We start from the raw sequence: 23,965 nt of genomic DNA on the forward strand, positions 1-23,965 counted from the left end.
CAGTTAAAAGTTCCTCACAGTAACTTAGTAAAGTAGTGTAATAACTAAATGATTACATTTTCAACTGACTTGATCATCATCTGTTTAGTCAGTCAGAGAAGAAGTAAGAGATTGTTCCTTGTTATGTTCTCACCACAATCTCACCACTGTTCCCTCTGCTCTTTCTTAATCCTCTTGGGGCTAACCAAATTCACCCTGGTCATTTCCCTCCAACCGAAAACTCTTTCTTTCCACTGTCCTCTGTGTCCAAACTTCAGCATGATTGCCCTCTCTCTCCTCCACAGCAGGATTGGTCAGTCCCCCACCCTCTCTGCTGCCTTCCCTTCATTCTCTCTCTCTCCCTGCTTAAATGCTTTTAGCATAGAGAGAGAGAGAGCGAGAGAGAGGGAGGGAGGGAGGGAGGGAGGGATAGGGGGATGGGAGATCCATGGGGGAGGGGAGCTGAGTACTCACTCTGTTGTCACTGGCGAGAGAGAGAGGGAGAGAGAGAGAGAGGGAGGGAGGGAGGGAGAAAGAGTGGAGTTGTGTCCCATATGTGGAAAAAAAGCAGCAGTGTACACACGAGTCTGGTCTGCTCCAGGGATTATCGTAGCACTTTCAGATCTGATGGGGGACATGCAGGCATGAATAGGTAAGGCTGCCTGTCTTCTCTGCATCTCTGTGTTGATCTGCTGTCACAGCCTGCTGCTCTCCCTGCTGTTTGACTTGGCTCCGCTGGCTGGCTGAAGTTGGAGGTGGACTGGTGCTGAGCGTGTTATAGCAGCTCTCCTCGTTGGCCACTGATCATGAGACATTTCTCTGAGCAAACCAAACCTCTGAAATCTGCCTTCTCCTCTCAGCCTTTCTCTGAACAGGACAGAATTGTGTTTGTTTTAAGTGGAAGTTGCGGTTTGCTGCCCGTGTGCAGTTAGTTATTCTGGGCTGAGTGTTAAAAGTTGACTGTCCAACAGAAGGAGTCGTATTCGGAGGCAGTGTTGTACGTAAAGCCTGTTGGTGTCCAGGGACAGCCGTGTAGTCATTGCGTAATTTCTGTTCCATGTGAAACAGTGTATGATTGAATATGAACTGGCTTTTATGACTTGTTTTGTTTTTATACATATTAAGAAAGAGATTCTCTGTGACAGTGAAATAATGTAAAGCAATAAATATCAAAATGTTGAATTACTGCTGTTAAATACTGTTAAAGTTGTTTTATATATTTGACTTTGTATTATGCTTTGCTAGGGATTTTGTTTTTTCAGTAGATACTTTAGCTTCATGTTTCGTTATACTTGGTATATTTACAGAAACAGGTTTATTTGTTGTTTTAAATACTGGAAGACTATTTCAGTCACCTCTATTGATTTACACTATATCCTCTGAAGCAGCATAGCAGCAATGAGGATAAAAAATATAGATTGTTTTCCACAGAATTGAGGAAGCACCCAAATGGCCGTTGTGAAAAAAAAAATACTTTTCCAGATTATTGTTAATCTCCTTGGTTTGCTCAGAGAGGTGCCTCACATCAGAATAAATAGAGAGAAACCGTATTAAACTGTGCATGATTAAAATATGACATTTACAACACAAACCAGAATAGAGATAGACTACCGTATATTTAATTTTGAAATTGGACAATCATAGTTTGTTGAATACATTTTTCTTTTTTTTTTTAACTGCATGATTCAAATTGTCAATTCACCTCAAACAGAGGCGTCTTCATTTTTTAAATGTGCAAAGTTAAACTTTATAATGATAAGAAACATTGTTTCCTCTGCATTTTGCTTATGCAGCTCCAAAAGTGTCCGGTCTCCTAAGAATGCAGTCTTTATTGCCCCAGTGCACAGAGCAATGGTATGCATGACTCTTTTTGTGAGGCAGGTTTAGAAAGCCCTCTTTAGAGGCTGAACACAGCTTCACAATCAGCTTAATGCCTGCCTATAATGAATACCCTTCTGTGTGTCAATTTGGCAGACTGTGTGTGTGTGTGTGTGTGTGGATTCTGTTTGTGTTACACTGATAGGGTTCTCAGGTTGGTCGGTAATTCTATCATACTCTGGACTGTGTGTTTGTGTGTGTTTAAGTTTGTGTTGCTGTGTGAGCTTGTGCGAAAGGGTTGGTTGACATGTGAGTGTTTGTCCAGACATTGTGCAGCAGCCTGTAACTGCCTCACCTCTCTCTCGCTCTCTCTCTCGCTCGCTCTCGCTCTCTCGCTCTCTCCCTCTCTCTTAGGGCTGTTCTGTTGTCAGTGCGAGCTCATGCTAGTGATGGACTGCAGCCGGACGGACGCTAACCTTAGCTGGCTTTCACAAAACAGCATTCCGCCTTACTGAGACCAGCTCCACAGAATGCTGAGTCCTATTGTCCCCTATAGTGAGTACACTACAACCTTCTTTCTCTCTACCTTACCACATTGAAAAGCTCCACTTCACTTAGTTGGACTTTGCCTGAATCAATGAACCCCCCACTTCTAAAAATAAGTGGGAGTAGACGCTGTGTTCAGTATTTTGCAAACAAGGAAGAAATGCACAGGTAACTGTGGAAATGTGCAAGCCTCATTGCAGAAACCTGACTTTTTCCTTGACGTGCACTGTGGAAATGCTAAACCCCGGACACCGACTCTGTCTGAATGTTTCATCAACAGGCAGAAGACACCAATGGGGAAGGAAGAGGGACAGAGGGAGGTTTGAGGGCTGATGCTTTAAGCAATAGAAACCCCTCGGTTCTGCCAGTGTCAGTTTACCAATACAGCTCAGGACGTAACACCACACATGCTGCCGAATGCTCTCCCCCCTTTTCCCCGTTCTCTCCTTTCTCCCTTCAATGCTGACCTAATACCCGACGTGTCCAGTTTTGTCCTTCCCCTTTGCAGCCTCTCACCAGGTTTCATTTGAGTCCAGTGCTCTGGCTCTCCAAAACAGCATTGTTTGCCGGCCAGCATGGGGCTGCCTCCGTGGCCTCGGCCTCCAGAGCCCCTTTTTTCCAGCTCTTTAATTTGCCTCAAAGGAGCATTATTGGCATGACAGTTAAAAGAAAAGAAGGAAAAATCAAACAGAATGGTTCAATTAAAAAGTATTACTTAATAATTGATGGAAAAGAGATGAGAAAAATGAGAAATCATACTGGACAAAACAGCCTGATGAAAGCCGATGTTTGACAGTAACCATGACACTTTGTTTGCTTTTTAAATTTTGCTTTGTAAATGTCACCCTGGAAATAGCGAATGTTATTGTTCGCTCACTCACAAGATGAGTGCAATTTCAAATCGTTGCCAGCCGAATAAGTAGTTGACCATATGTGTTGTTACAAAACATGTCCTTTCACAAGTGGCTCTTGATGATGTTGATGTCATGTTTTTTTTTCTTCCTTTAAAGATGTTTATACCTTTTTTAAATCCAGTGGATTTGCTTCAAATATAACTGATGGACCAATAATTTGCAAGAACATGCATATACGTATTCTGCTTCCCATCAAGGCCTGTTTAAGTGGTTGTTCCCTCAGCTCCCTGCACCCTGCTAGTCCACACTGACCGAACACACTCGCCCTGCTGCTGAAGAAGAAAGCACGTCCAAGAATGTCACAAGCTGCTGGTAGAATAGTTAGCATGCTTTCAGCGCCTGCACAGGGCTTGTCCTTCATGGGAATCTTCTGGTACGCTACTTGCCTTTGTGTGTGATTTGCTTTTACGTTCGGGATGCACAATGATGGTTTTCCTCTGCTTTGTCAAGAAGCTTCGCAGTTCTTCATGTGGAGAGTATCTCTGTCCTGCAGCGGTCAGCTCGTTTCAGAACAGCCTGCTAGTGTGTGTGTGTGTGTGTGTGTGTGTGTGTGTGTGTGTGTGTGTGTGTGTGTGTGTGTGTGTAGACAGAGGGAACGTATAAGCGCAAACAGCAGTGTTATGTAGTCTTGTTGTGGACTCTCAGACCAGTGACACACAAACAGACCTCTGTGCTCACTGGTGACACTGCAGCTCACTGTCTTTTCCTTAAAGACTGTAGTCATGATTCCGCTGAGTAAAAAATACAACTGTGAGGGTCTTTGCATGTGCCGGACATGCGAAGTCTCTCACCTCCATGTTGGAATCCCCAACAAAGATTTGTGGGAATGTTGAGCATTCACACTTTACGATGCTATTTCTGACTCCTGCTGTTGGCACGTCTGCCCCTGCACATAGATGGGTCCCAGCGTGTAAATGCACACATGGTGAGAAATAGTTAGGACAGGTACACCCACCAACATACTTCACTCTTTGACATCAGGACTGCCCTACACATCGAGTCCTAATGATTTGGATCCAGCATTAAGCCAGTGTGTGTGTGTGTGTGTCCCATTGTTCCCCCCGTGTGTCCGGCCCTTGGCTCTTGTCTCCGGCCAGTCCGGAGGACTTCAAGCTGGGGTGAGCAGCCATGGCCGGACCTGAGAAGAAACCTGAGAGAGATTCCAGGGGCCATGGATACTCCTGGTGGGATTTGGTGCAAAGAATCTGTAATCTGCACTTCAAACACACTCTTAAATCAGTCCCAGGCCGCCAACCCAAGAGTGCCCTAACTCTTGTTGCTGGGGCCCCCGCTGGTGTAGCGATACCTTTTCTTTTAAAACAACACACACACACACACATACACACACATACACACACAGAGCAACTACACACCGGAGTCCAAATCTGGCAGTTTTTATAGCTCTCCTCTGACTGACCTCTCTCGCTCTCCTTTCTCTCGCTGGCTCTGTTTTTATGTTTTGTGCAAGTGTCTTTGTGAATGACTCGACTAAGTCATGGAGTAGTTTGTATAGAAAAAAAAAAGAAGTTGATCTCATCCTGAAGGAGCAGGCTGGAGGGCTGCGCCAGCGTCTATTCGTTTTGTAGGCAGAGGGGTATGAGTGCTGCAGTGGAGGGGCCCGTGAGGCCCTTCAGTAAACACACAGCCTGCCAAAGTGTGTGTCTGAATAAGCGCCGAGATCATTAGTGTAGGGTGTGAATGGGCTCTAATTAGCCCCCAGTGTGTGTGTGGTTGTGTCTGTGTGTATGTTGTGCATGCGTTTGTGTCCACAAGAAAAGAAGTTTAGGGACCCAGGGCCCTGTGAGTCCACTGGCCCTGGGCTCTGTCTCTCTGCGGGTTCATCAGCTCATTAAGGAGACCTCCGCTCCCGTTAAGGGCCCAATTAAGAAGCAAGGTGGTGAGGCTCATTTGGATGGCAACACTTCACTGGATTCCTGAGGCAGCAGAATTCAGAGCTCGACAATGAGAGACAACTTCTTTCACACTAGCAGAGCTAATTAGTAAATGACCACGCTTGAGAAATAACGTACTTTAATCGTTATGCGGTGTTTGTAGTGCAGGGATAAAAAAAAAAAAATGCACTGCCACAGAGGGAAATGTGTTTGTTGATATATTGAGCTTCCTATAATTTGGGTGTGTACGAACAGAAAACAACAAATCCCAGAGCTGTCCATGTGCTGAGAGTATGAGATGGGAACACAGAGGGGCCTGGGGATTTGGACAGAGAGGAGGGAATGCAACATGCTCACTGGGAATGGGGGCCGAATAAGGGAGGAGGAGATGCAGAGAATCGGGGCAAGAAGGAGATTGCAAGGAAAAGAGCTGAGGAGGGGGAGATAGAACAGAGATTGGGCGAGTGAGACAGATGGAAGGGGTGATTGGTCATCACAGAGCCTTTGGACAGCTGTTCTCTGATATATTAGTGGACACAATGACCTAAAGCCAGCCTGCAGTCACAGAAAATAGGGCCCCTGTTTTTCATGAAGGGGAGGCGGGTTGTACGGGGGTGGTGGTGGACAGGGTTCTGCCATTTGTGGACGTGCGTTAGCAGGCACGGGGGATGGGGGGAGTTGTTTCTAAAATTACGAGCATGAAGTGACGTATCCAGCAATTAATCTGGAGGCTTTCTAGTTTTGGAGAGTGCTGAGGAAAGGGCTGTAAAATGAGCATGCTCTCAGATGGAAGTTTGCTTTTTGCTGCACTATCATTAGCAATTCTAAACACGTTTGTCAATTAATCAATGTTTAACAAATCCCATCAAGTAGTTTGGCTGCTGCTCCCCTCCATCTCCTCTGCAAAACAACAACTTTTAATGACTCCGAATATTCGTTCGCCCGCTAATGAATTTGAGATTCACCACACGGTTTTATTACGTTTATTGACTGGTTCTGAACAATAATTATGTTTTATTCGATCAATATTAGTGGTAGTACCAGGGCGCTATGATTTTAATTATCTTAAAAATACTCCTTTTCTTCCAATACAACCCTATTAGGTGCACACACTGACAAAAACTATTCTGACATCCCAACAGTCCCAAAGGGGGACGAAACAAAAAATAGAGTGAGTGAACGTGTCATATCTGAGTACAGAGAGAGGAAGGTACAGCGATGGGGGGGCGGGGGGGAGAGAGACACACACAGAGGACATCCCTCAATGCCACTGCAGGAGATGGGCTCCTTCCTCCTGGGATTCGACTGGTGAGGCGTGTTTGAAAAGAGCTGCGTCTGCTTGTGCACTGGGCAGCAGGTGTGAAAACTCCCCACCAGAGCTCCCGCACTCTTCTGTTATTACGTCTTTTTAGGGCCATGAAAGAGAGCGCAGATGAGCCAGAGGGAGCGAGAGGCAGAGAGGGAGTGCGGGATTGTGTTTCCTTTGATTGATAGTAGCCCTGTGACTAACACACAGATTTATAATAATTTTCCCTAGCAATGCCCAATTATGCATGTCTGATGAATTATGATCCCTGTTGTCCGGTGTGCGCATTATCCCTGTGTTAAGGTTGTTTGGGAAGGGCCTCTAGGACTGACCTCAAACTGCCTTTAACAGTTTTTTGACAAAACCCCACACGATGAGGTTACTCAGCATCTGTGGGGGGAATATTGTACAATATACATATTTCCTGTGCTGTGAAATGTGTATTTCATACCAAAGTGAGAGAAACATCCAGAGACAATTCTCCATTGTCTCAACCTGCCACACTGTGAATTGTGGCCGGCCTCTCAGATTGGTGTTTTTATGACAGACCAGGTATGCAGTATGCAGCGGCAGGACGGCAGGAGACGAGTGAGAATGTCCTGGCTGATATTAGTGTCATAAATCACAGTGAACTTGAGAACAGACAAGTTAAGGGGCTTCAAGAGTGAACAACAAATCAAGATAACAAACACTAATAAATAACAGATTCTAAATGCGCCTCCCTTTGCACACAAAACTCAGCTCATGACTGTACAAAGCAGTTGTTTTGGATATGTTTGCTGAAAAGCACAGACGTGTTTAAAAAATGCTGGAGAAAGACGTCATTTCTTCTACATATTTATGTGCATCAAGCAGGAGTTTCATCCTATAACTCATTGATTAGCTTGCACTTGTGAATACATAACAACTGATGCAGTGATCACAGCACCGAGTTTGTGATTTATCAGCACAAATATAGTGTCTGTCACACGCTGCCCTTCTCTCCACTTTCTGCCTGTCATTGTCATTCGGTACGGCTCTGTTCTTTGTATTGTAACTGCATTCATTTGAAGCTTTTCTTTTTAAAGTGTTTCTGAGATGTTTCTAAATTGAATCCCTGACATATACTACCACAACAGCCGGAGCAGCATTCACAAAACAATTGGACACTGCAGCTTTCTGTTTAGAAATATTGAAAGAATTTTGTTTTTGGCAAAGTGAGTTCACACCCCAGACAGAATTACCCTTCCATTGTGGAGGTCTTTGGGGTCCGCAGATTCGTTTAGAGCAGAAAGAGCTGGGTACTGCTGCAGTTTCTCCATATGAGGACAACGTTTAGATTCTTTTTTTATTTATTTCTTCTTTTCTATATTGTGCAATAATGTGATTACAAAAGGAGTGAAGACAAGTACATGGAAACAAAAGACAAAAACAGCTTTAATCCTGCAGTAGATTCTTATCTTTTTCTTGGTGCAATATATTTTGTAATTGTCAAGTTGACCAGCAAAGCAGGTCTGCATCATGAAAGCTCTAGTTATTAATGTTTTATATAAGATTAGAAAGAGAGGATGACAGGATTTATAGATCTACGTACAAGCACAATGCTCTCCCTAATTCGTGCCTGTGTGGAGGTTGTACGATGGAGTGGATGTTGGTCGTTTTCTCTCGGTGGGTGGGGGTCGATCTCAGCCATGAATAGAGCCCTGATTTGATTGATCCACAGTGCTCTTGTTTACAAGCGCCCTCTTCACAATCGGCACAGTTTAATAGCGCACTGTCCCAGAAGGGTTGTTGCATCTGTGTCCATTTTGTTCCTCGGGGCAGGGAAAACAAAAGTGCCGGGAAGGGAGAAGGGGAAAGCAACCTCAGGGGAGCAGTGAAACTGCACTGGAGCCCTCCGTCTCGAGGCTTCCTGCCAAGATAACGTTTCAACTCACCCACTAATACTTCTTTTATAGGAAACCACAACACAGTCTAGAGTTCTACCAGCCTAAATAGGCCAAACACTGCTCCGGTTACACCGAGTCAACATGACATTCGGGGACTTTCTAGATGGCAGATTGTGGCATTTAAAGACAGAAATCTCAAATGAACCTAACATGCTCCCTCTGAGCCATGAGTAGTCTAATTTAGATTTTTAGGGCTTCAAAGTAAAGCTGGTTTCTGCTGAAGAGAGCCATGCCACTGTCTTCATCACGCACTCCTACAATAGGATGCAGCTCACACAGGTCCCTCAATAAATCCCAGGCTGACACAAAAGCTGTCAGTGGACTGCTGCTGAATAGATTAATAAGATTTCCATAATTAGATAGGCCCCTGACAATAGGATCCTTTAGGCTTTGTCTCAGGGCCAACTGGATTGCAGAGCCGCGCACGTCTGCTGGACGAACTTTCACGACAATGGCCGCGAAGACAGTAAGGCGGTCAGCAGAAGAACATCTGTCTCTCCTGGGGCCGAGAACACACACACCCACACACAGTGGGAAGGTTCATGTGCACACACATAAGGTTCTTATCACGCTCCTTGAAGCCAAGTAAAGCCATCGGTCAACAGAAAAGTAGTCTCCTCACTATTTTATGTATACTTCAACCAATTGCTGTTTACCATAAATTCAACAGCACAACTGACAGATGATCAAATATATTAGATACTCCAACAGACTCCTTTCTGACTAGATCACAGCGCAGCTTTACTTGATAGCAACAAAGACCTCCAAAATGATTGAATGAGTGCAGGATAGCCATTTTAAAACGTACTGAGGTCCTTATTCATTCTTAGTAAATGTGTTTTTTTATTAATCCATATTCCACCTCTAATATGAGTAAGATGCAGTTGATGGGGGTGTAGCAGGAGAGAGAAATGTTAAAGCGTTTGGAGATGAAAATTGTACAAGTGAAATTTGGAACATTACATCTGGATTACAAAATTACCAAATCATTTTAGCAGTTTGTGTTTTCTGTGTTGAATAGGATAATTAAAAATCTAGCCTGGCAGTGAAATCTATATTTGAGTGACTAATGATTGCACTGCGACCCACAGTGCGTCCGCATTGTCCTGGTTTCCTGCTTCTAATCTTAGCTTTCTTCCTGCCCCTCTAGTGAATTAATCTACATGATTGCTCTGATTTAAGCAGAAGTGTAGATTAGAGCTTGCTCAGGTTATGGTGGAGCGCCACTGCTCGAAAAACCACGATCCAGCCGAGGCCAAGATCTAATCACATGGAAAGGGCTAAACTGCTCTGCAACCCTGCTGTGTTCATCAGGGAAGTGAATGGCAGCCTATCGCTCACCTAACTCACTGCGTACATCCAGAAAGAATTATTGCGTAGAATGCACTTTTTTTAGAAAGTAATTACTCTCAGATGTAATATGGTTCTTCAGTTATGCACAGTTGGTCCTTACGCTGGCCAAGGGGGTAGTGTGAGAGAAGTCCGTTCTGTATCGGTGCTACTCTGATGATGGAGTGGACAGCAGTTAGCCTGCCTCACCGAGTCCTCTAATGTCCGCTCCAGTCCGCTTGGAGAGGACGAAGCGCCTGCTGTCCACTCCTTCCCCTCCCTCTTCCATCCCTACCTCCCCGCTGCAGGTTTTATGAGCTCCCCTGGGCTCTCATCCATCTCTGTCACACACAGGCCCCATTATTGGGCCTGCTCACTGCTTGGGCTGCAGATGGGAAGGGCCTGCAGGACATATATGGTTTCTGCAGCCCGGACAAAGACCTGCGAGTCAGACCACAGAAATATGTGGTCATCTGGGTGTGGACAAGACAAATGTCTTCAGCATGTTTGTAAAAAACAGTGAACAGAGTGTGAGAATGTTCCTTTACCTCTTGCTGTGGAGGGTGTGTGGGTTGACCGAAGCTTAGGGAAGTACTTGAACTGGTTTGGCCATTGGGAATTCAAGGCAGTGGATTTGAATATGAAGGACATGATAATCCAACGGCCATCTGGTCTGCTGGTCTCATCTGACTGAATAAATAACGGGAGTAATCTGAAAACACACATGGTGAGGTTTGGAAAGCGGGTAAAGAAAGAGGGCAAAGCTAAGGAGTGAGCTAGAGAGGGCAGCAGCAGAATCGCAGGCTGTGGATGTTGAGATTTGATTTAAATAGCAATAAGAAGCCTGGCTCCACACACGCGGACAGCCATGAATAATGAATCAACAGCCGTCCACTGGAGGAAAGGCAGAGAGGCCGGCAATGACGTCTTTCTGCTCTATTCCTTTTTACCTCCCTGTCTCTGGCTCACCTCAGGGTAAATCATGACACTTCAATAATGCCAAGCTATGTATGGAATGTCAAGCTAATGCGTCAGCAAGAGGTAGCGCGAGTCATGAAATACACAATTCTATTACTATCCTACTGTGATAAAACTCACGCATAAACATGTATTCTTCAGATGCGACAATTCACAGTTGAACATGGTGGCCGGTCAAACATGGGCTTGAGAAGATAAAGAGAATAGTGTGCAAACACAGATTAGCAGATGCATTGTTTACTTGAGTCGTTAGACCCCCAAACATATGCACGTTCCGCTCATTTCAGATGCAATGTCCGTTGAATGTTTCACTGGATACTAAGACCTTTGCATGAGGGGACATGAAGGGAAAACAATCCATAGAACAAAATCTCTCTTTCGACTGCCCTCTCTGCTGTTAGCTCAGCGATGTGCTCGGTGCGTAGCAGCCATGATCAATCAGAGCTCAGCCGGTGCTGAAGTCAGCCAGAGGAACAGACATTCCACTTTCCCAATGTTCCATGGGAGACTGTGCTGATGAATAGCACACTATGCTGCAAATCCAAACCCAACCCCCTCTTGCTTTCTCTCGTTTTCTTTCTTTCTGTCTTTCTCACTCTCTCCACACCACTGTCCACACACACACACACACACACACACACACACACACACACACACACACACTCTTTTTCCCTCCCTCCCTCCCTCTGTCCAGCCGGCCACTGGGCCTTTGGAGCTCTGGTGTACGGTGGGTGGGTGGTAGGTGGGGGTGCAGGGCGGAGAGAGCAGGCATTCAGAGCAACATGCACGGGGAGATAACAATAGGTCCTCTGGGAGACCTGCAGATGTTAGCAGTACAGAGAATAGTGGTGGGGATCTTATTGCGATACTCCAACATGGGAAACTGCAAAACAACACATCCAACGTACTGATCTGCCTGTACTCTTTCTCTTTCTGCAGCTTTCTCTTTCTCCATTCACCGCCCCTTAACCTTCCTATCCCTCTCTGGGAAATGTGAGCCCCTTCTGCGAGCATAAATGATGGCAACACGGAAAAAGATTATTTTCCAAACAGAAGAAAGGCAATTTCTTTTCACTATTTCTTTCCATGTGTCACTGTGCACAGGAGAGTGGTCATTGACAAATGTCTGCTAATACGGCTTTGCACCGTCGAGTTACTAATTAATTTTAAACCGAATATAGACGATTCTTTTGACTATTTCTGGATGAAAGTAAATAAGGAATAAACAGAGGGTACAGGTGTCGCAGCATGGTGAACAAATAAAATAAGTTTCTGCTGCATCACAAGTATTGCAGAGTATGTGTACAATTCAAAATGTAACATTGGAAGAGTCATTTCACAAAAATGATCTATTATTATAACAGTATATTATATATACAATCTTATAGGAAAGCTCTTCTCTATTTTTTTAGTCACAGGAAAGGAATCGTAGATGCTAAATTGACCCAGATGTATTTACATCCATGATTGCAAAGCTGCACAGCTCAGTTTTCCACCAAAGTTCCTCATTCTTACTCCACCAACAGACTATGTTCTGACATAATTGCAACTACAGGAAAATCATGACCTGGTTCCCCTGTGTGTTTCTTTTGACAGGCCTGTTAAAGATGCACTGGAACCCAGAGCATGCCCAGCCTCTCAGCCAGTGGCCTGAGCAGCACCTGGACGTCTCCTCCACCACCTCCTCTCCAGCCCACAAGTCAGAACTGTACTCTGCTCGCGGTCGCAGCGGCTACAACCACGCCTGGGCCAATGATGACATCTCTGCTCTCACAGCCTCCAACCTGCTGAAGCGCTATGCTGAGAAATATTCTGGCGTGCTTGAGTCGCCGTATGACCGGGCACCTACTCTGGGCGCCTACCCAGAGCCAGGGGCCTTTGGGGGCCTCAACACCCCAAAGGCTGAGCTGGAGCCCTGGCCACTGACGCACAATACCGATGCCTCCTATTCCCTGGTGCCCCCTGGAGGCCATGACAGCCTCTCCGGTTCAAAGGCCATAGCCACATCCGCAGGCCCTCCAGGGGTTAGTAGTGTTTCGGTGGTGAACAGTAACCTCTCAGACTCGGGCTACAGTGGCAGCAGCTCCTGCAGTGGCTCCAGTGAGTACCCCTCTAGCTACAATGGCACCTATCTCTCCTCAGGGTACTGTCCCCAACCCGGTGCAGCACTTCCCCCTGCCTCCCTCCACACTCTCCAATCCACCCCCACCCTAGTGCCCAGCTATAGCCCCACCACACCTGTCTATAGCTACCCCCCTAGCACATACCCTCCCCAGAGCAGCCTTGCCCCCAGCTACAGCCACCCCTCTGCAACTTACCTTCCCTCAGGTCTGCCAGCCCCTACTCCAGGTCCCTCAAGGCCCACAGTTGTAGGAGGCAGCTATAGTTACCAGATCACCAACCTTGGGACATCTGATTCTGAAGGGACATTAAAAAGAAAAGCATTTGAGATGAGTATAGAAGAGGATGAGAGCGCAGACGGGTCTCGTTACAGGAAATATAGCTATGACCCCTTGAAGGCTGGGGGAAACTCACCCTACAGTGTGAATGACAAAACAGAGTGCCGGGGAAATGGCTTCAGTAGTTCAGGCAGCACAGACCCTCATACCTTCAAGGCCAGTAAGCCATCCTCCCAGCCCCTGGTGTCTCCTCAATATGGGGCAGCTGGGGAGTACAGCCCCCCTGCAGGCATGACGGGGGAAAATGGCGTGGCAGAGCAGGGCTTCATCCAACAGCAGCAACAGCACCGCTCCCAGGCCCACAAACGCCCCCCATTGTGTGCTCCAACTGTTGAGACTATGAAGAGCCCAGACCCCCGACTGTTGGACCTTGTCAATGGGGAGTTACTGGACTGCAGCCCAGCTCTGGGCTGGGGCGAGCTGGCTGGGCTCACCCATGTCAAGGCTGCCCTGGAGGAGGACCTGCTGTGGCCCGTGTTGAGGCCCAGTCCAGTGATGCGGCCTCCGAGAACCGTCCTGCTCTTTGGCCCCCGAGGAGGAGGTAAGACGACGCTAACTTGTTCTCTGGCCTCACAGTTGGGGGCCTCCTTCTACCGGTTGAGTGGAGCCGTGCTGGCCTCTAAAGGGAAGGCTGAGGCAGAGCACATTCTGGGCTCTCTTTTGCAGGTGGCAGGGGCACGACAGCCCTCAGTTGTGCTGCTCAGCCAGGTGGAGGCCATGGAAGAGGAGGGGCTGAGGCAGACGCTGCTGACCACCCTGGAGAAAGCCCAGGTGGGGACCACAGGTCTGGTGATTCTTATATGTGCCACCGGAAGGCCAGATCTGCTGCAAGATGCAGTGCATCGGAGCTTTGCCAAACGATATCACGTTGGGCTGCCAGATGTTGGTATGCGCAGGCAGGTGCTGCTGCAGGCGCTGTCGCCCCAGGGCTGCAGCCTAAGCGAGAGGGAGCTGAGTGCTGTGCTGCAGCGCACAGAAGGCTTCTCAGTGTGGGAGCTGCTGCAGCTCTGCCAGCAGGCACTCTCCTCAGCATCCTCCCCCTCTGGGGCCATGCATGGCCACCCCTCATCCTCCAAACCCCCAGCCTTCACGGACTTTGAGAATGCCTTCTGCAAGGTGCGCCCACACACCACCACAAAAGAACTGGACACTTGCATAGAGTGGAGCAAGATGTATAACCACTGAGAAAGCAGCCGGTCACTGTACTTGGACTCCTCGTCTTTGCTTTGACATGGAAGGCCATGGGAATGTTTTCTTGTTGTTCTGTAATTACAGATTATGCAGCCAAAAGAGCCAGAGAAGCTCAACGATACGAGAGAGCTGACTACGTTGTTTTACTGGCAGAAGCATGCCATGGTGTGCTGGGGTTTTTTTCCCGTATGAATATCCACAATACTTTTTTTCCCCCAAAGAAAATAAAGAGGAATAGGCCTTGTTGAGTGGGGTAGTGTATTAGTCTTTTGGCCAATGGGAAAATCAGATTATATACTATTTGGATACTCTCAGAGATCCTGATTAGATTTGGTCCGGGACAAAATCAATTATTTGTTGCGAGGTGACTTGGTCCAAGATTATGGATAATCAGGGTTTGGAAGATCCCCCCTTTGACTGCTACTCTCAGGATCCTATTTATTGCCAGTCCACTTCCATGTTATCTTAATGTTGATTTAGTCATTGGATTGTCACTAATTATTCAGTAAGAAGAGCTCGGGATCAGACAGAAAGATTCAAGTAAACCAAATTTTCAAATCAAGTTTTGACCAAAAATATTTCAAACCAAATGCATCAACAGTATTGCTCTATTTCTCAAAACGGACTGGTCCCCAAAATAATAATAAATAAATAAATGAATTCATCTTTCTCAAATCGAAACACGCTGCTGTCCTACCCAGGAGTTGAGTTGTTCAAGTAAAACCTTGCAGTCACTCTGCATTTTTGGTCGTAGAAATACTTCACACATATCTGTATTCAAGTCGCCAAGAGTACTACATTTCACTGACATCATAACTTCCGCATACACACATTGATCTCACATTCCTCATCATCTGCAGTTATCCTGAGAATCTCACCTACAGAACAAAATGTGTACCTACAGCGTGTCTGTTTTCTCTTTCACTTACTCCTTTTTGTTTTCTTAGTATGTAGTCTTGTTTTGAAATGCTCAGGAAGAATTTCTTTACCTCAGAAATATGAAATAAAGAATGTATGTAATCTTAGGGTCTTAGTAGAGAGTGGCGTGGAGCGAGAGAAAATAGCGAGGAGAAACCTGACAGTCTTGTAATACCCACCACCGCTGGGCTTTTACCTCGGAGAGAAACTTGAATATGCTACAAAGAGTAACATTGAATGTAATTCAGGTATTTCAAAGGATATTTGATGCCATAAATCCATGTATTATTATATATGAATATATAAACATGTTTTCCTTTCTGTTCTTTAACCCTTTTTATTTTTATTGTAGTTTATGGTGGAGTGATGATTGTCTTCAAGAAATGCTATGTCGTATACAGAAAATATTTGTTTTTTTGTTGGACAAACTGTTCACTGCTAATCCCTGTATTATTTAGTGTTTACATATCCTGTATATGCATGTCTGCTGTTGCTAGTTTTACGGCTGCAAAATACCATTTATGAATGTAAATACAATGTGCACACACAGTGGACATCCGAGCACAATAAGAAAACAAAGAAAACACAGATGAAGAATCTGCTTAAAGATTAAAGTCTTTATGTACCTGTCAGCAAATCCCAAAGTCTAAGAATTCACACTTTACGTGTACATATTATGGATGACCACAACATGTAGACAATCCAGACAAATCTCTCCCTTTCCACCAGTCCCACAGTTCTGTTTTAACAAGCTGGAAAACGCCGGTCACTGGAATGCTGGTACGGAGGTCGTTCATGTTAGACTGTTGCTATGGTCCTGAGGAGGTATACACACACAGTGATGTAATATTTCCCACTGCCCCTTCCTCCCTCTGTCTCTCCCTCCCTCATCATTATTTTTCTCTTTTTCTCTCTCCCCAGTGCAATCTCATTAGATTGGATTGCCCCCTGGCCACGAGCCCCAGTGGCCATGTGGCGCTGCAGCCTCCCCCCCCCCCCCCTTCTTCCTCCCCTTCCCTTATACCTTATATTCCTCTGGAGTGGAAGTGGTCTGATTGATGTCCAGCAACCCTATATCACAGCGCAGCCGTCCCTCTCCAGCTGGTGGCTTCAGTCATGCCATACAGCCAGATCAATTAGAGTGACCCCCTCTGTGCATACTGATCACAGTCTCAGAAACTGAAAACACATTTACAACTTACAAAACAACCCCTGTCTCAAGCGGCATGGTCTCGATAACGCTAGCGATTATTCACATGTAAGTAAATAATAATGATGACTTAAAGGTACAAGTAGCTAACATTTTGATGTTTGTTACGCCCACCACTCCAGACAGTTTGTCCAATAAAACTAGCTTTTATTTTTCACATGTTTTAATCCGTTCTGGCGGTAACTTTGTTTTTGGTTGTTGTACATTTTCTGAAACCATTTCTACCTCATTTTTGCGGCATATTGTACATGAAAGTATTTATTTCATGTCTTTTTTTTGACGTCTGTTTTAAACATGATAATAATGTTCTTCAACTGTAATGGTCTACCTCAGAAAAGACTGTATTTTAAGAGAAGAGTATCACACAATATTAAACAGAATTTGTCCATATTGCATTGCGGTTATTTCTTTGTTTTCTTTCTCCCCTTTCAGCAGTAGAGGGACTGCAATTGACCAGAGTGCAGAATTTACATGATGGTGGTGCTTTCCACATGCATTTGTATCTGTAGCCTGGCTTGACCCCAATGTTAAGGTCGACACAGTTACTTAAACTGATTGCTAAATCGTTTCACGTAGAAACACACAGGACTACAGCCAAAGGTTTTTGATTTGACTTCACACATTAGCAGGTAAAGTCAATGTGACAAAAGAACTATACATAGTGGGTTCATGCGAAGGTGTGCTGTTAGATTTGAAACAAGCATTTTTGCAGTTGAGGCCATGTGTTGTGAGCGTTTTATATTTGTGCGGGTGAAAGATTAGAATGAAAGCCATGCATGTGTGTTTTTTGTGTCTACATGCACATCAGTTTGCCAGCCTGCACATGCATGTGTTTTTGTGTTGCGGCGTCCAGAACAGCAACAGAAGCAGTGCTAGCACAACCCTGAGGTTTCAGGCCCAGCGCCAGAGCTCAGAGGTCCTCCATCCCTGTCACTGTCTGTAAACAACTGCTCGTCCCAGCGGCCCGCCCTGTGCTATTTCTGGTCTTTCCTGACATCTTTCAAAGACTCAACTAACTAAGACAAGAAGTACATCTGAGGAACCCTGTGCCAAGAATTGAAAGTTTAGTCGAGGCATGAAACCGGATCCGTAGTTATGGATAGTGGTGTCAAAGCTGAGTGCGAAACATCTGCGACTGAATCCCAGCAGAACAGTAATGCTGGTGGTGTTGATGACAGAGTAATTAATCGTCTAATAATGATGCATAGCTCTGTTATAAGCACAACCTTGTTCTGAGGCCGCCCTTCATCCTCTGATGAAGGATAATTGTTTCTGCAGCTGTTTAAAAAATATTTCATTGTTAATAACATAATAACAACAAAATAACCTTGCAAAGGTGGAATAGACCATGTTGATATGTGACATTGGTATATGAGGTGAGGGACATTTACATCTTCCATACTAACTCCACACTACAGGAAACATTTTTGACAATCAAGCATTGAATACACCGGCTGGAGTTTTTCATGTTTTTGTACTTGCAACAGTCACAACGTTGTAAAGGCTTTACCTCCACATGGTGGTATTGCTGTAAGAAAATGTGTAATAGTTGGACAAAGACACTGCTCACACTAACTCCTGCCTTCTATATACTTCCACAGTCTGTGAGTCACTTTCCATCCAGTAAGCAACTGAACACCAGTTTGTCCTTTTTGTCCTGAGTGATTCCTGTCCTGCAGGAAGTCAATCATGTCCTTCTCCCTGCTGATTGGAGGTAATTAGGCGAGCAGAGTTTGTAATTGGATAATAAAAGATGCTAATGAGCTGCTGTCCTATTTACTCATACTGTGGCAGTGAATAGCAAGACACAGCCCTGCCACACTTTCCTCACTGCGATACAGCTGTAATAAAAACTGATAGTGTTAGAACATTTCACAATAATTCAAATAAATTATATTGATCAGAATAATTAGCTGTATATAGTTGGGTTTATTAGCTGGTCAAGATTAGAAGAATAATTTGCATTATAGTACATTTTAAATAACTTGATGTCAAAGTAATTGTAACAGAAGCCAAAGCTTGTAGTCACTACATTGTACTCATGGATGCATTTATGACTATTTGGTATGTTTAGTGTGTATCTATTTGCTTTGTGCTGATTGGGGTTGAAAAATATTTTTCCCCCCATGCATTCAACTTAAATTTCTCCATAATTTTTGTTTTTTACAGAGTTCATGTGATGAAGTTATTTATGGTAACAACCTTTCAACAACAAAAGGTCATTCTCTGAATCTCATTTCACACAGGCAGTCCTCTTCTCTACCTTTGCCGTGCTGCTGCTCTTACATTGTCCGGGCCTTGATACTGACAAGGTTGACATCAGAGGAGAGCTCTGACACTGGGTGAGTTAGGACTGCCAGCTGTTAGCAATCAAGTCTATTTTGAAGTCAGGGACACATGGACCCCCAGGGCCATAGCAGCAACTAGCCCAACCCCTCGCCCCCCCCCCAACCCAGCCTACAACCTCCGAGCCCCCTGGTCCCACAGATAGCGCGCACAGCTGTATTGGTTCCAGATGTTGAAAAGTTGCAGCAAGGGCCCTTCACCTAAGAGGACCCCAAAAAATGATGGTGGACCTGCACAGTGAGTGATAATGCAGCAAACAATAGTAACACAAAAATTGATCTGAAGAATTTGTTTCAACACTAAACCTGCAACCAGCAGGAAGCTAAAAAGCTTTAAAGTTTGAAGTGAAAGGTTTTGAATAATAATGTTGAACTCTCGCCTTTGACAGAGGTGGTGCTGCATATTGTTTCAGAGGGAACACTACCACCGCACACTGCTTTTAGAGACTGCATGTGATCAATGTCATTTAACATGAGATATTGGCTGTTTCATCACAAACATTGGCCTGAATACTAAAGAGTTTAATCTCCATGGTAATTGAGACCGAGTCCATCGGCTCTGCAACATTTGGCAGTTTTGTACAGACTCACAAGACCTAATGAGAGAACACGAAAAAGATGAATCACAACCATCAGATGAAGTCTGCAGCTCCAAGACAGACGGAAAAACTAATCTGAAAGCCGGATCGAGTGAGGAAAGAATGGCACAATGGAAACTGCTCAAGTTGTTTGAAAGGAAACGGTCAAATCTTTGCAGCTGCATTGTTTCTGTGTTGGACAGGTCAATCAAAACTCTGAGGAAATTGGGTTTGACAGACGGAATGTCCCGGTAAAATGTCTTGGCCTGCCCCCTCTCACATGACTAAAATGTGATCACTGAATAAATAAATAGTAAATAGGTATATATGACAACAAGGAAAACAGAAGGGTCACTGTGAGAATGGCAGCATCATCTGATATGTATAGAAGCAGATGAAGGAGTTAACATGAAACTCTTCATGTTTTTTTAATTCCCTTCATGTTGGGTAGTCTGCAGAAGATCTTGTGTGATCTTGTGTGACCTAATTCCAAACAGACTATTCAACTCATTGTAGATGAAGCAGATTTAATGCAGGTCTATACCTCCCTCATGTGGCCAGTCCAAGAAAATATTAAACCAGAGGTATTACATGATTGTGCCATGAATCCAATCATATTAGCCCCCAAGCGATAAGGCTACAATTAGATGACTTTTTGTGGAATTCATTTTGTTGTAAAATTCATCAAAATCTACGGATTTAGCCAAAGTTATGTGTAAATAACATAAATGAACAAGTGCAATAAAACAGGGTGTGAAATGTTGTATACATGTTATAAAATACACATTTTCACAGCCATAAAATATCTACAAATATACAATATTACAACTTCAAAACCTCACACAGCAAAGTAGCTGAACTGAAACACATTAGACACATTAGCGACCCCCAGTGGATCTACTTGGAAAAACAAAAGTTACAGTAATGTCTGTTCCATGTGAAGTCAAAACAATTATATTCACATAAGCCAATATAACAAATCATAAATGTATCACAGGTGGCTGACAATCTTTACAGCATAAGACACCCGCCGTGCTTGGACCCTTGCAGCAGATAAGGACAAAGTTAACCAAAAAAAACATCTTCAACCGGGAAAAAGAAACCTCGGGAAGAGCAGCTGATGAGAGATCTCTCTCCCAGGAGGGACAGACATGCAACAGATGTTGTGTGGACGGAATAAACAACGCAATAAACACAACACAAAAAATGGATACATAAAATGTGTCATAGTATGGAAAAAAGTCATGAAAAAATCCTAGGATTGTATGCTGAAAAAAGTCATAGCATCGTTTGTCAAATAATTTCCTGAAAAAGTCATAGTATAGTATGTCGAAAAGCGTCACGACATGGTATGGTATGGCGTAAAAAGTCATAGTATGTCAAAAAAAAGTCAAAAAGAATATGTGGAAAAAATGTGGTGGTATGGTATGTTGAAAAAAGTCATAAAAAGTCTCAGTATAGTATGTCAAAGAGATGTCATGGTATAGTATGTTGAAAAAAGTAGTGAAAAAGTCATAATATATAGTGTGTTCAAAAAATTCATGAAATAGTCATGGTATAGTATGTCCAAAAAAGTCATATATCTACAATATGCGTAATTAAAGCTGGCACAGCAATGCGATAATGAAGTGGGTTGTGTTGGCCTCCTGCCCATCCACCCGTACGCTTTCCGCTTTCACTTAGTGCTCGGAATTCATGGAACAGCGATATGTAATTAGGATGCAAAAAAAGGTTCAGTTACACAAAAAAAAAACGAAATCAGATGGATACATTTTACAAAAGTGGGGATTACTAGCAGGATAAGAATTGTAAAATACATTTAAAAAAGGAACAATACATATAAATGTCGAACATTACTACACTTCTGGACGCAATCCAGATTTTTGTTTTTGCAGAGAGGCGTCCCAGCGAGAAACGATGGTTCAAAGGAAATTAGCAAACATGTCAAATTTCTGCTCCAGCAAACATAATACAATAACAGTTGGGAAGTTTACACAACACGCCACTCAGTCCTCTCTGTAAGAGAAGAGTCTCAGACAAAATGTATTGAAAAACAATAGATCCAAAATGTATAACAAAATATTCAGCTTCAATCCATATTTTTTTGCCTTTAAAAAATAAAATTTTCACTGTGATCCAAAACACAAAAGCAGCAATCTAACCGTATACAAACATACATGTATAGAACGACAATAACAAGAAACCATATTCCCTCCCCGACCCTTTTAAAGTGGTGACATCATAAAATATGACAACACACATTTGAAGCTTCATTCAAAAACCACAATAGAACGCCGACTTTGAGTGCTCTTCCGTTGTGCATGTTCTAGTAGGAGGTCGAACATTTTCCAGTTCTGAGTTGTCTGCAATGCAGCAGATTCTAAGAGCGACTATGTTTTTGTGTTTGTTTGTTTGGCCTTCATCGAACAACTCGTCCTCCATAAGTCTTTATGAAGCACTTTCATAATGTAAAAGACTGCTACGTCGAGCCAGGTTTAAAAAGACCAGTTTCTTTCACTTCAACTGCTCTTTGAAAAGCAGTGTTCATCTTTGCTCTGTTTGGTGTTGAACCCAGCATACATGTTATATTTATATTTAATGTACAGGGAGTACAAGAACTAACTCAAAGAAAAGCGTTTTTATTTTATATTTTGGAGCTGTCAAAGTAAGGACGTCTATTTTTTAAATACAAGAAACACATTCCTCCTCAAAAGAAGGTTCTAGTGCAGGGGTCTCAAACTCCCGGCCCGCGGGCCGAAGACGGCCCGCTACGTCATTTTATGTGGCCCGCGAATCCGCCAGCAAAAAAAGTAAAAGATTTTATTTTGTTTTAAGTTAGACTTGATAATAAAAATATCCCCATAGTCGAAATTATGAGATAGAAAGTCGAAGTTATGAGATAGAAAGTCATAACTATGATGGAAAGTCAAAATTCTGAGATTGAAAGTCAAAAGTATGAGATTAGAAAGTCAAAATTATGAGATTGAAAGTCAAAATTATGAGATTGACAGTCAAAATTTTGAGATTGAAAGTCAAAATTATGAGATACTGAAACAGTCATAGAAGCAGCTCTTTGGCTGGTTACTGTACATTTAACATGGAAATGTATTGTGAGTACATTGAAGACTACTTTAAACTGTGAATGCAGACAGTTATTTAACAATATGTTACGAGTAGTTACATTTACAACTGGCCCTTTGTGGGCGACCATGATGCTGATGTGGCCCGGAGTGAAAATGAGTTTGAGACCCCTGATCTAGTGTCATCAGTGGGGATGGAAAATTCGTTTTTCTCAGGATTCTAATTTCTATGGGGGTGTTTCATTTTGTTCCACCCTCAATTTAATGAAACCAGATGCATTTTGGTGGTAATTAAATCTGGGCATAATATTTATTTTTATTTAAAGTTCAGATGGATTGCCTTATGAACTATAAACAACCTTTTGGGAGGATTTAACACCAACATGCTGGACGTTACAGGATGAATAAGTCGAGAGTACGACAGCGTTAAACTTAACACAGGGAGAGTACCACAGTAAATATGTAAGGAATTGAAAGAGGAGCACAGAACACCAGAAGGAGAAAAAATATACAACAATAAACGATCTCACGGAACTTTAGGAAGTGCGTCACAGAAGGTCGTTCTTCTTCTCTGGTTTCGGCAGACTAGACGCTTTAATGGTGCATTGCTGCCCTCTACTGTTTGATACACGAACCTCTTAACAGTTATTTATATTTTTATAAAGCCTAATCCAACACTGTGCAGATATTCCATCAGTTTCCTTTTTCGTTTCACTGCCTATTTCCAGCTTGAGTAAAGTGTGCAGAGTAAAAACAGTTGCTCACTGGTCTCTGAACAGCTTGCTTAATTTGAAGTGAGTAGCAGTAGCACGGTTTGAGGATGTCTTACTTCCTCTCAATGTCCACACTCACATTTGCCTTCCATGTACTCCTTGGTGTTTTCCCACAATGCCCAAGCCTCAGCCTCTAAAGACTTCTTTTTTATTGCAAGCAAAATATCTTTTTGCTCATTCCACTGATTCCTGTAGCCTGTCGTAAACTAAAGTGAAACCTGCTCTTTTTGTATTTCCCCCATGTATTCTGCCACATTTCGCTTACTGACTTGTTTATGATTGAATGGATTCTAATCGTCCGTAGTGTAGGGCAATCTGTATTTTATTCTCAAGTTCAGCATTCTTTACTAAGTAATGGTTTCATTCTACACGTATGTGTGCTGGTCTATAAAACCCACTTCAAATCCTATTTTGTGAATTCTGTGTGTTGATAAAACTGTCAGGAAGCCGGTTTGTGAGAAAAGGAAATATATGACACATTTGCACTTGTGAAATGTTTCCTTTATACCAAAGAATGTTCATATAACAAACCTACACTACATGTTATTAGTCCTAGGTTTGTTATATTTCATATTGACACTTTATATTATAATTGTGTTCATACAGTATGGGCCTGCAGTATATAATAAACATGTATATTGAAACTGTATATGAAGTGACATGCTCAATTTATATGTCCCCATATATGTTATATATCTGTAATAGTTTTAGTTATTCCTGC

At 43.5% G+C, this 23,965-nt stretch overlaps 1 protein-coding gene across 1 annotated transcript; it reads left to right on the plus strand.

Annotated features, from left to right (window-relative positions):
• The first annotated feature begins 510 nt into the window (after positions 1-510).
• On the plus strand, positions 511-16,748 carry fignl2 (fidgetin like 2). The gene is made up of 3 exons (XM_079273021.1): positions 511-631; positions 2,212-2,352; positions 12,287-16,748. The coding sequence occupies exons 2-3, from the start codon at positions 2,328-2,330 to the stop codon at positions 14,332-14,334; spliced, it is 2,073 nt and encodes a 690-aa protein (XP_079129147.1). The 5' UTR covers positions 511-631; positions 2,212-2,327; the 3' UTR covers positions 14,335-16,748.
• The last annotated feature ends 7,217 nt before the right edge of the window (positions 16,749-23,965 follow it).

Source organism: Melanostigma gelatinosum (genome assembly GCF_949748355.1).
Source record: "Melanostigma gelatinosum genome assembly, chromosome: 8".
In the NCBI taxonomy this organism is placed as follows: Eukaryota; Metazoa; Chordata; class Actinopteri; order Perciformes; family Zoarcidae; genus Melanostigma; species Melanostigma gelatinosum.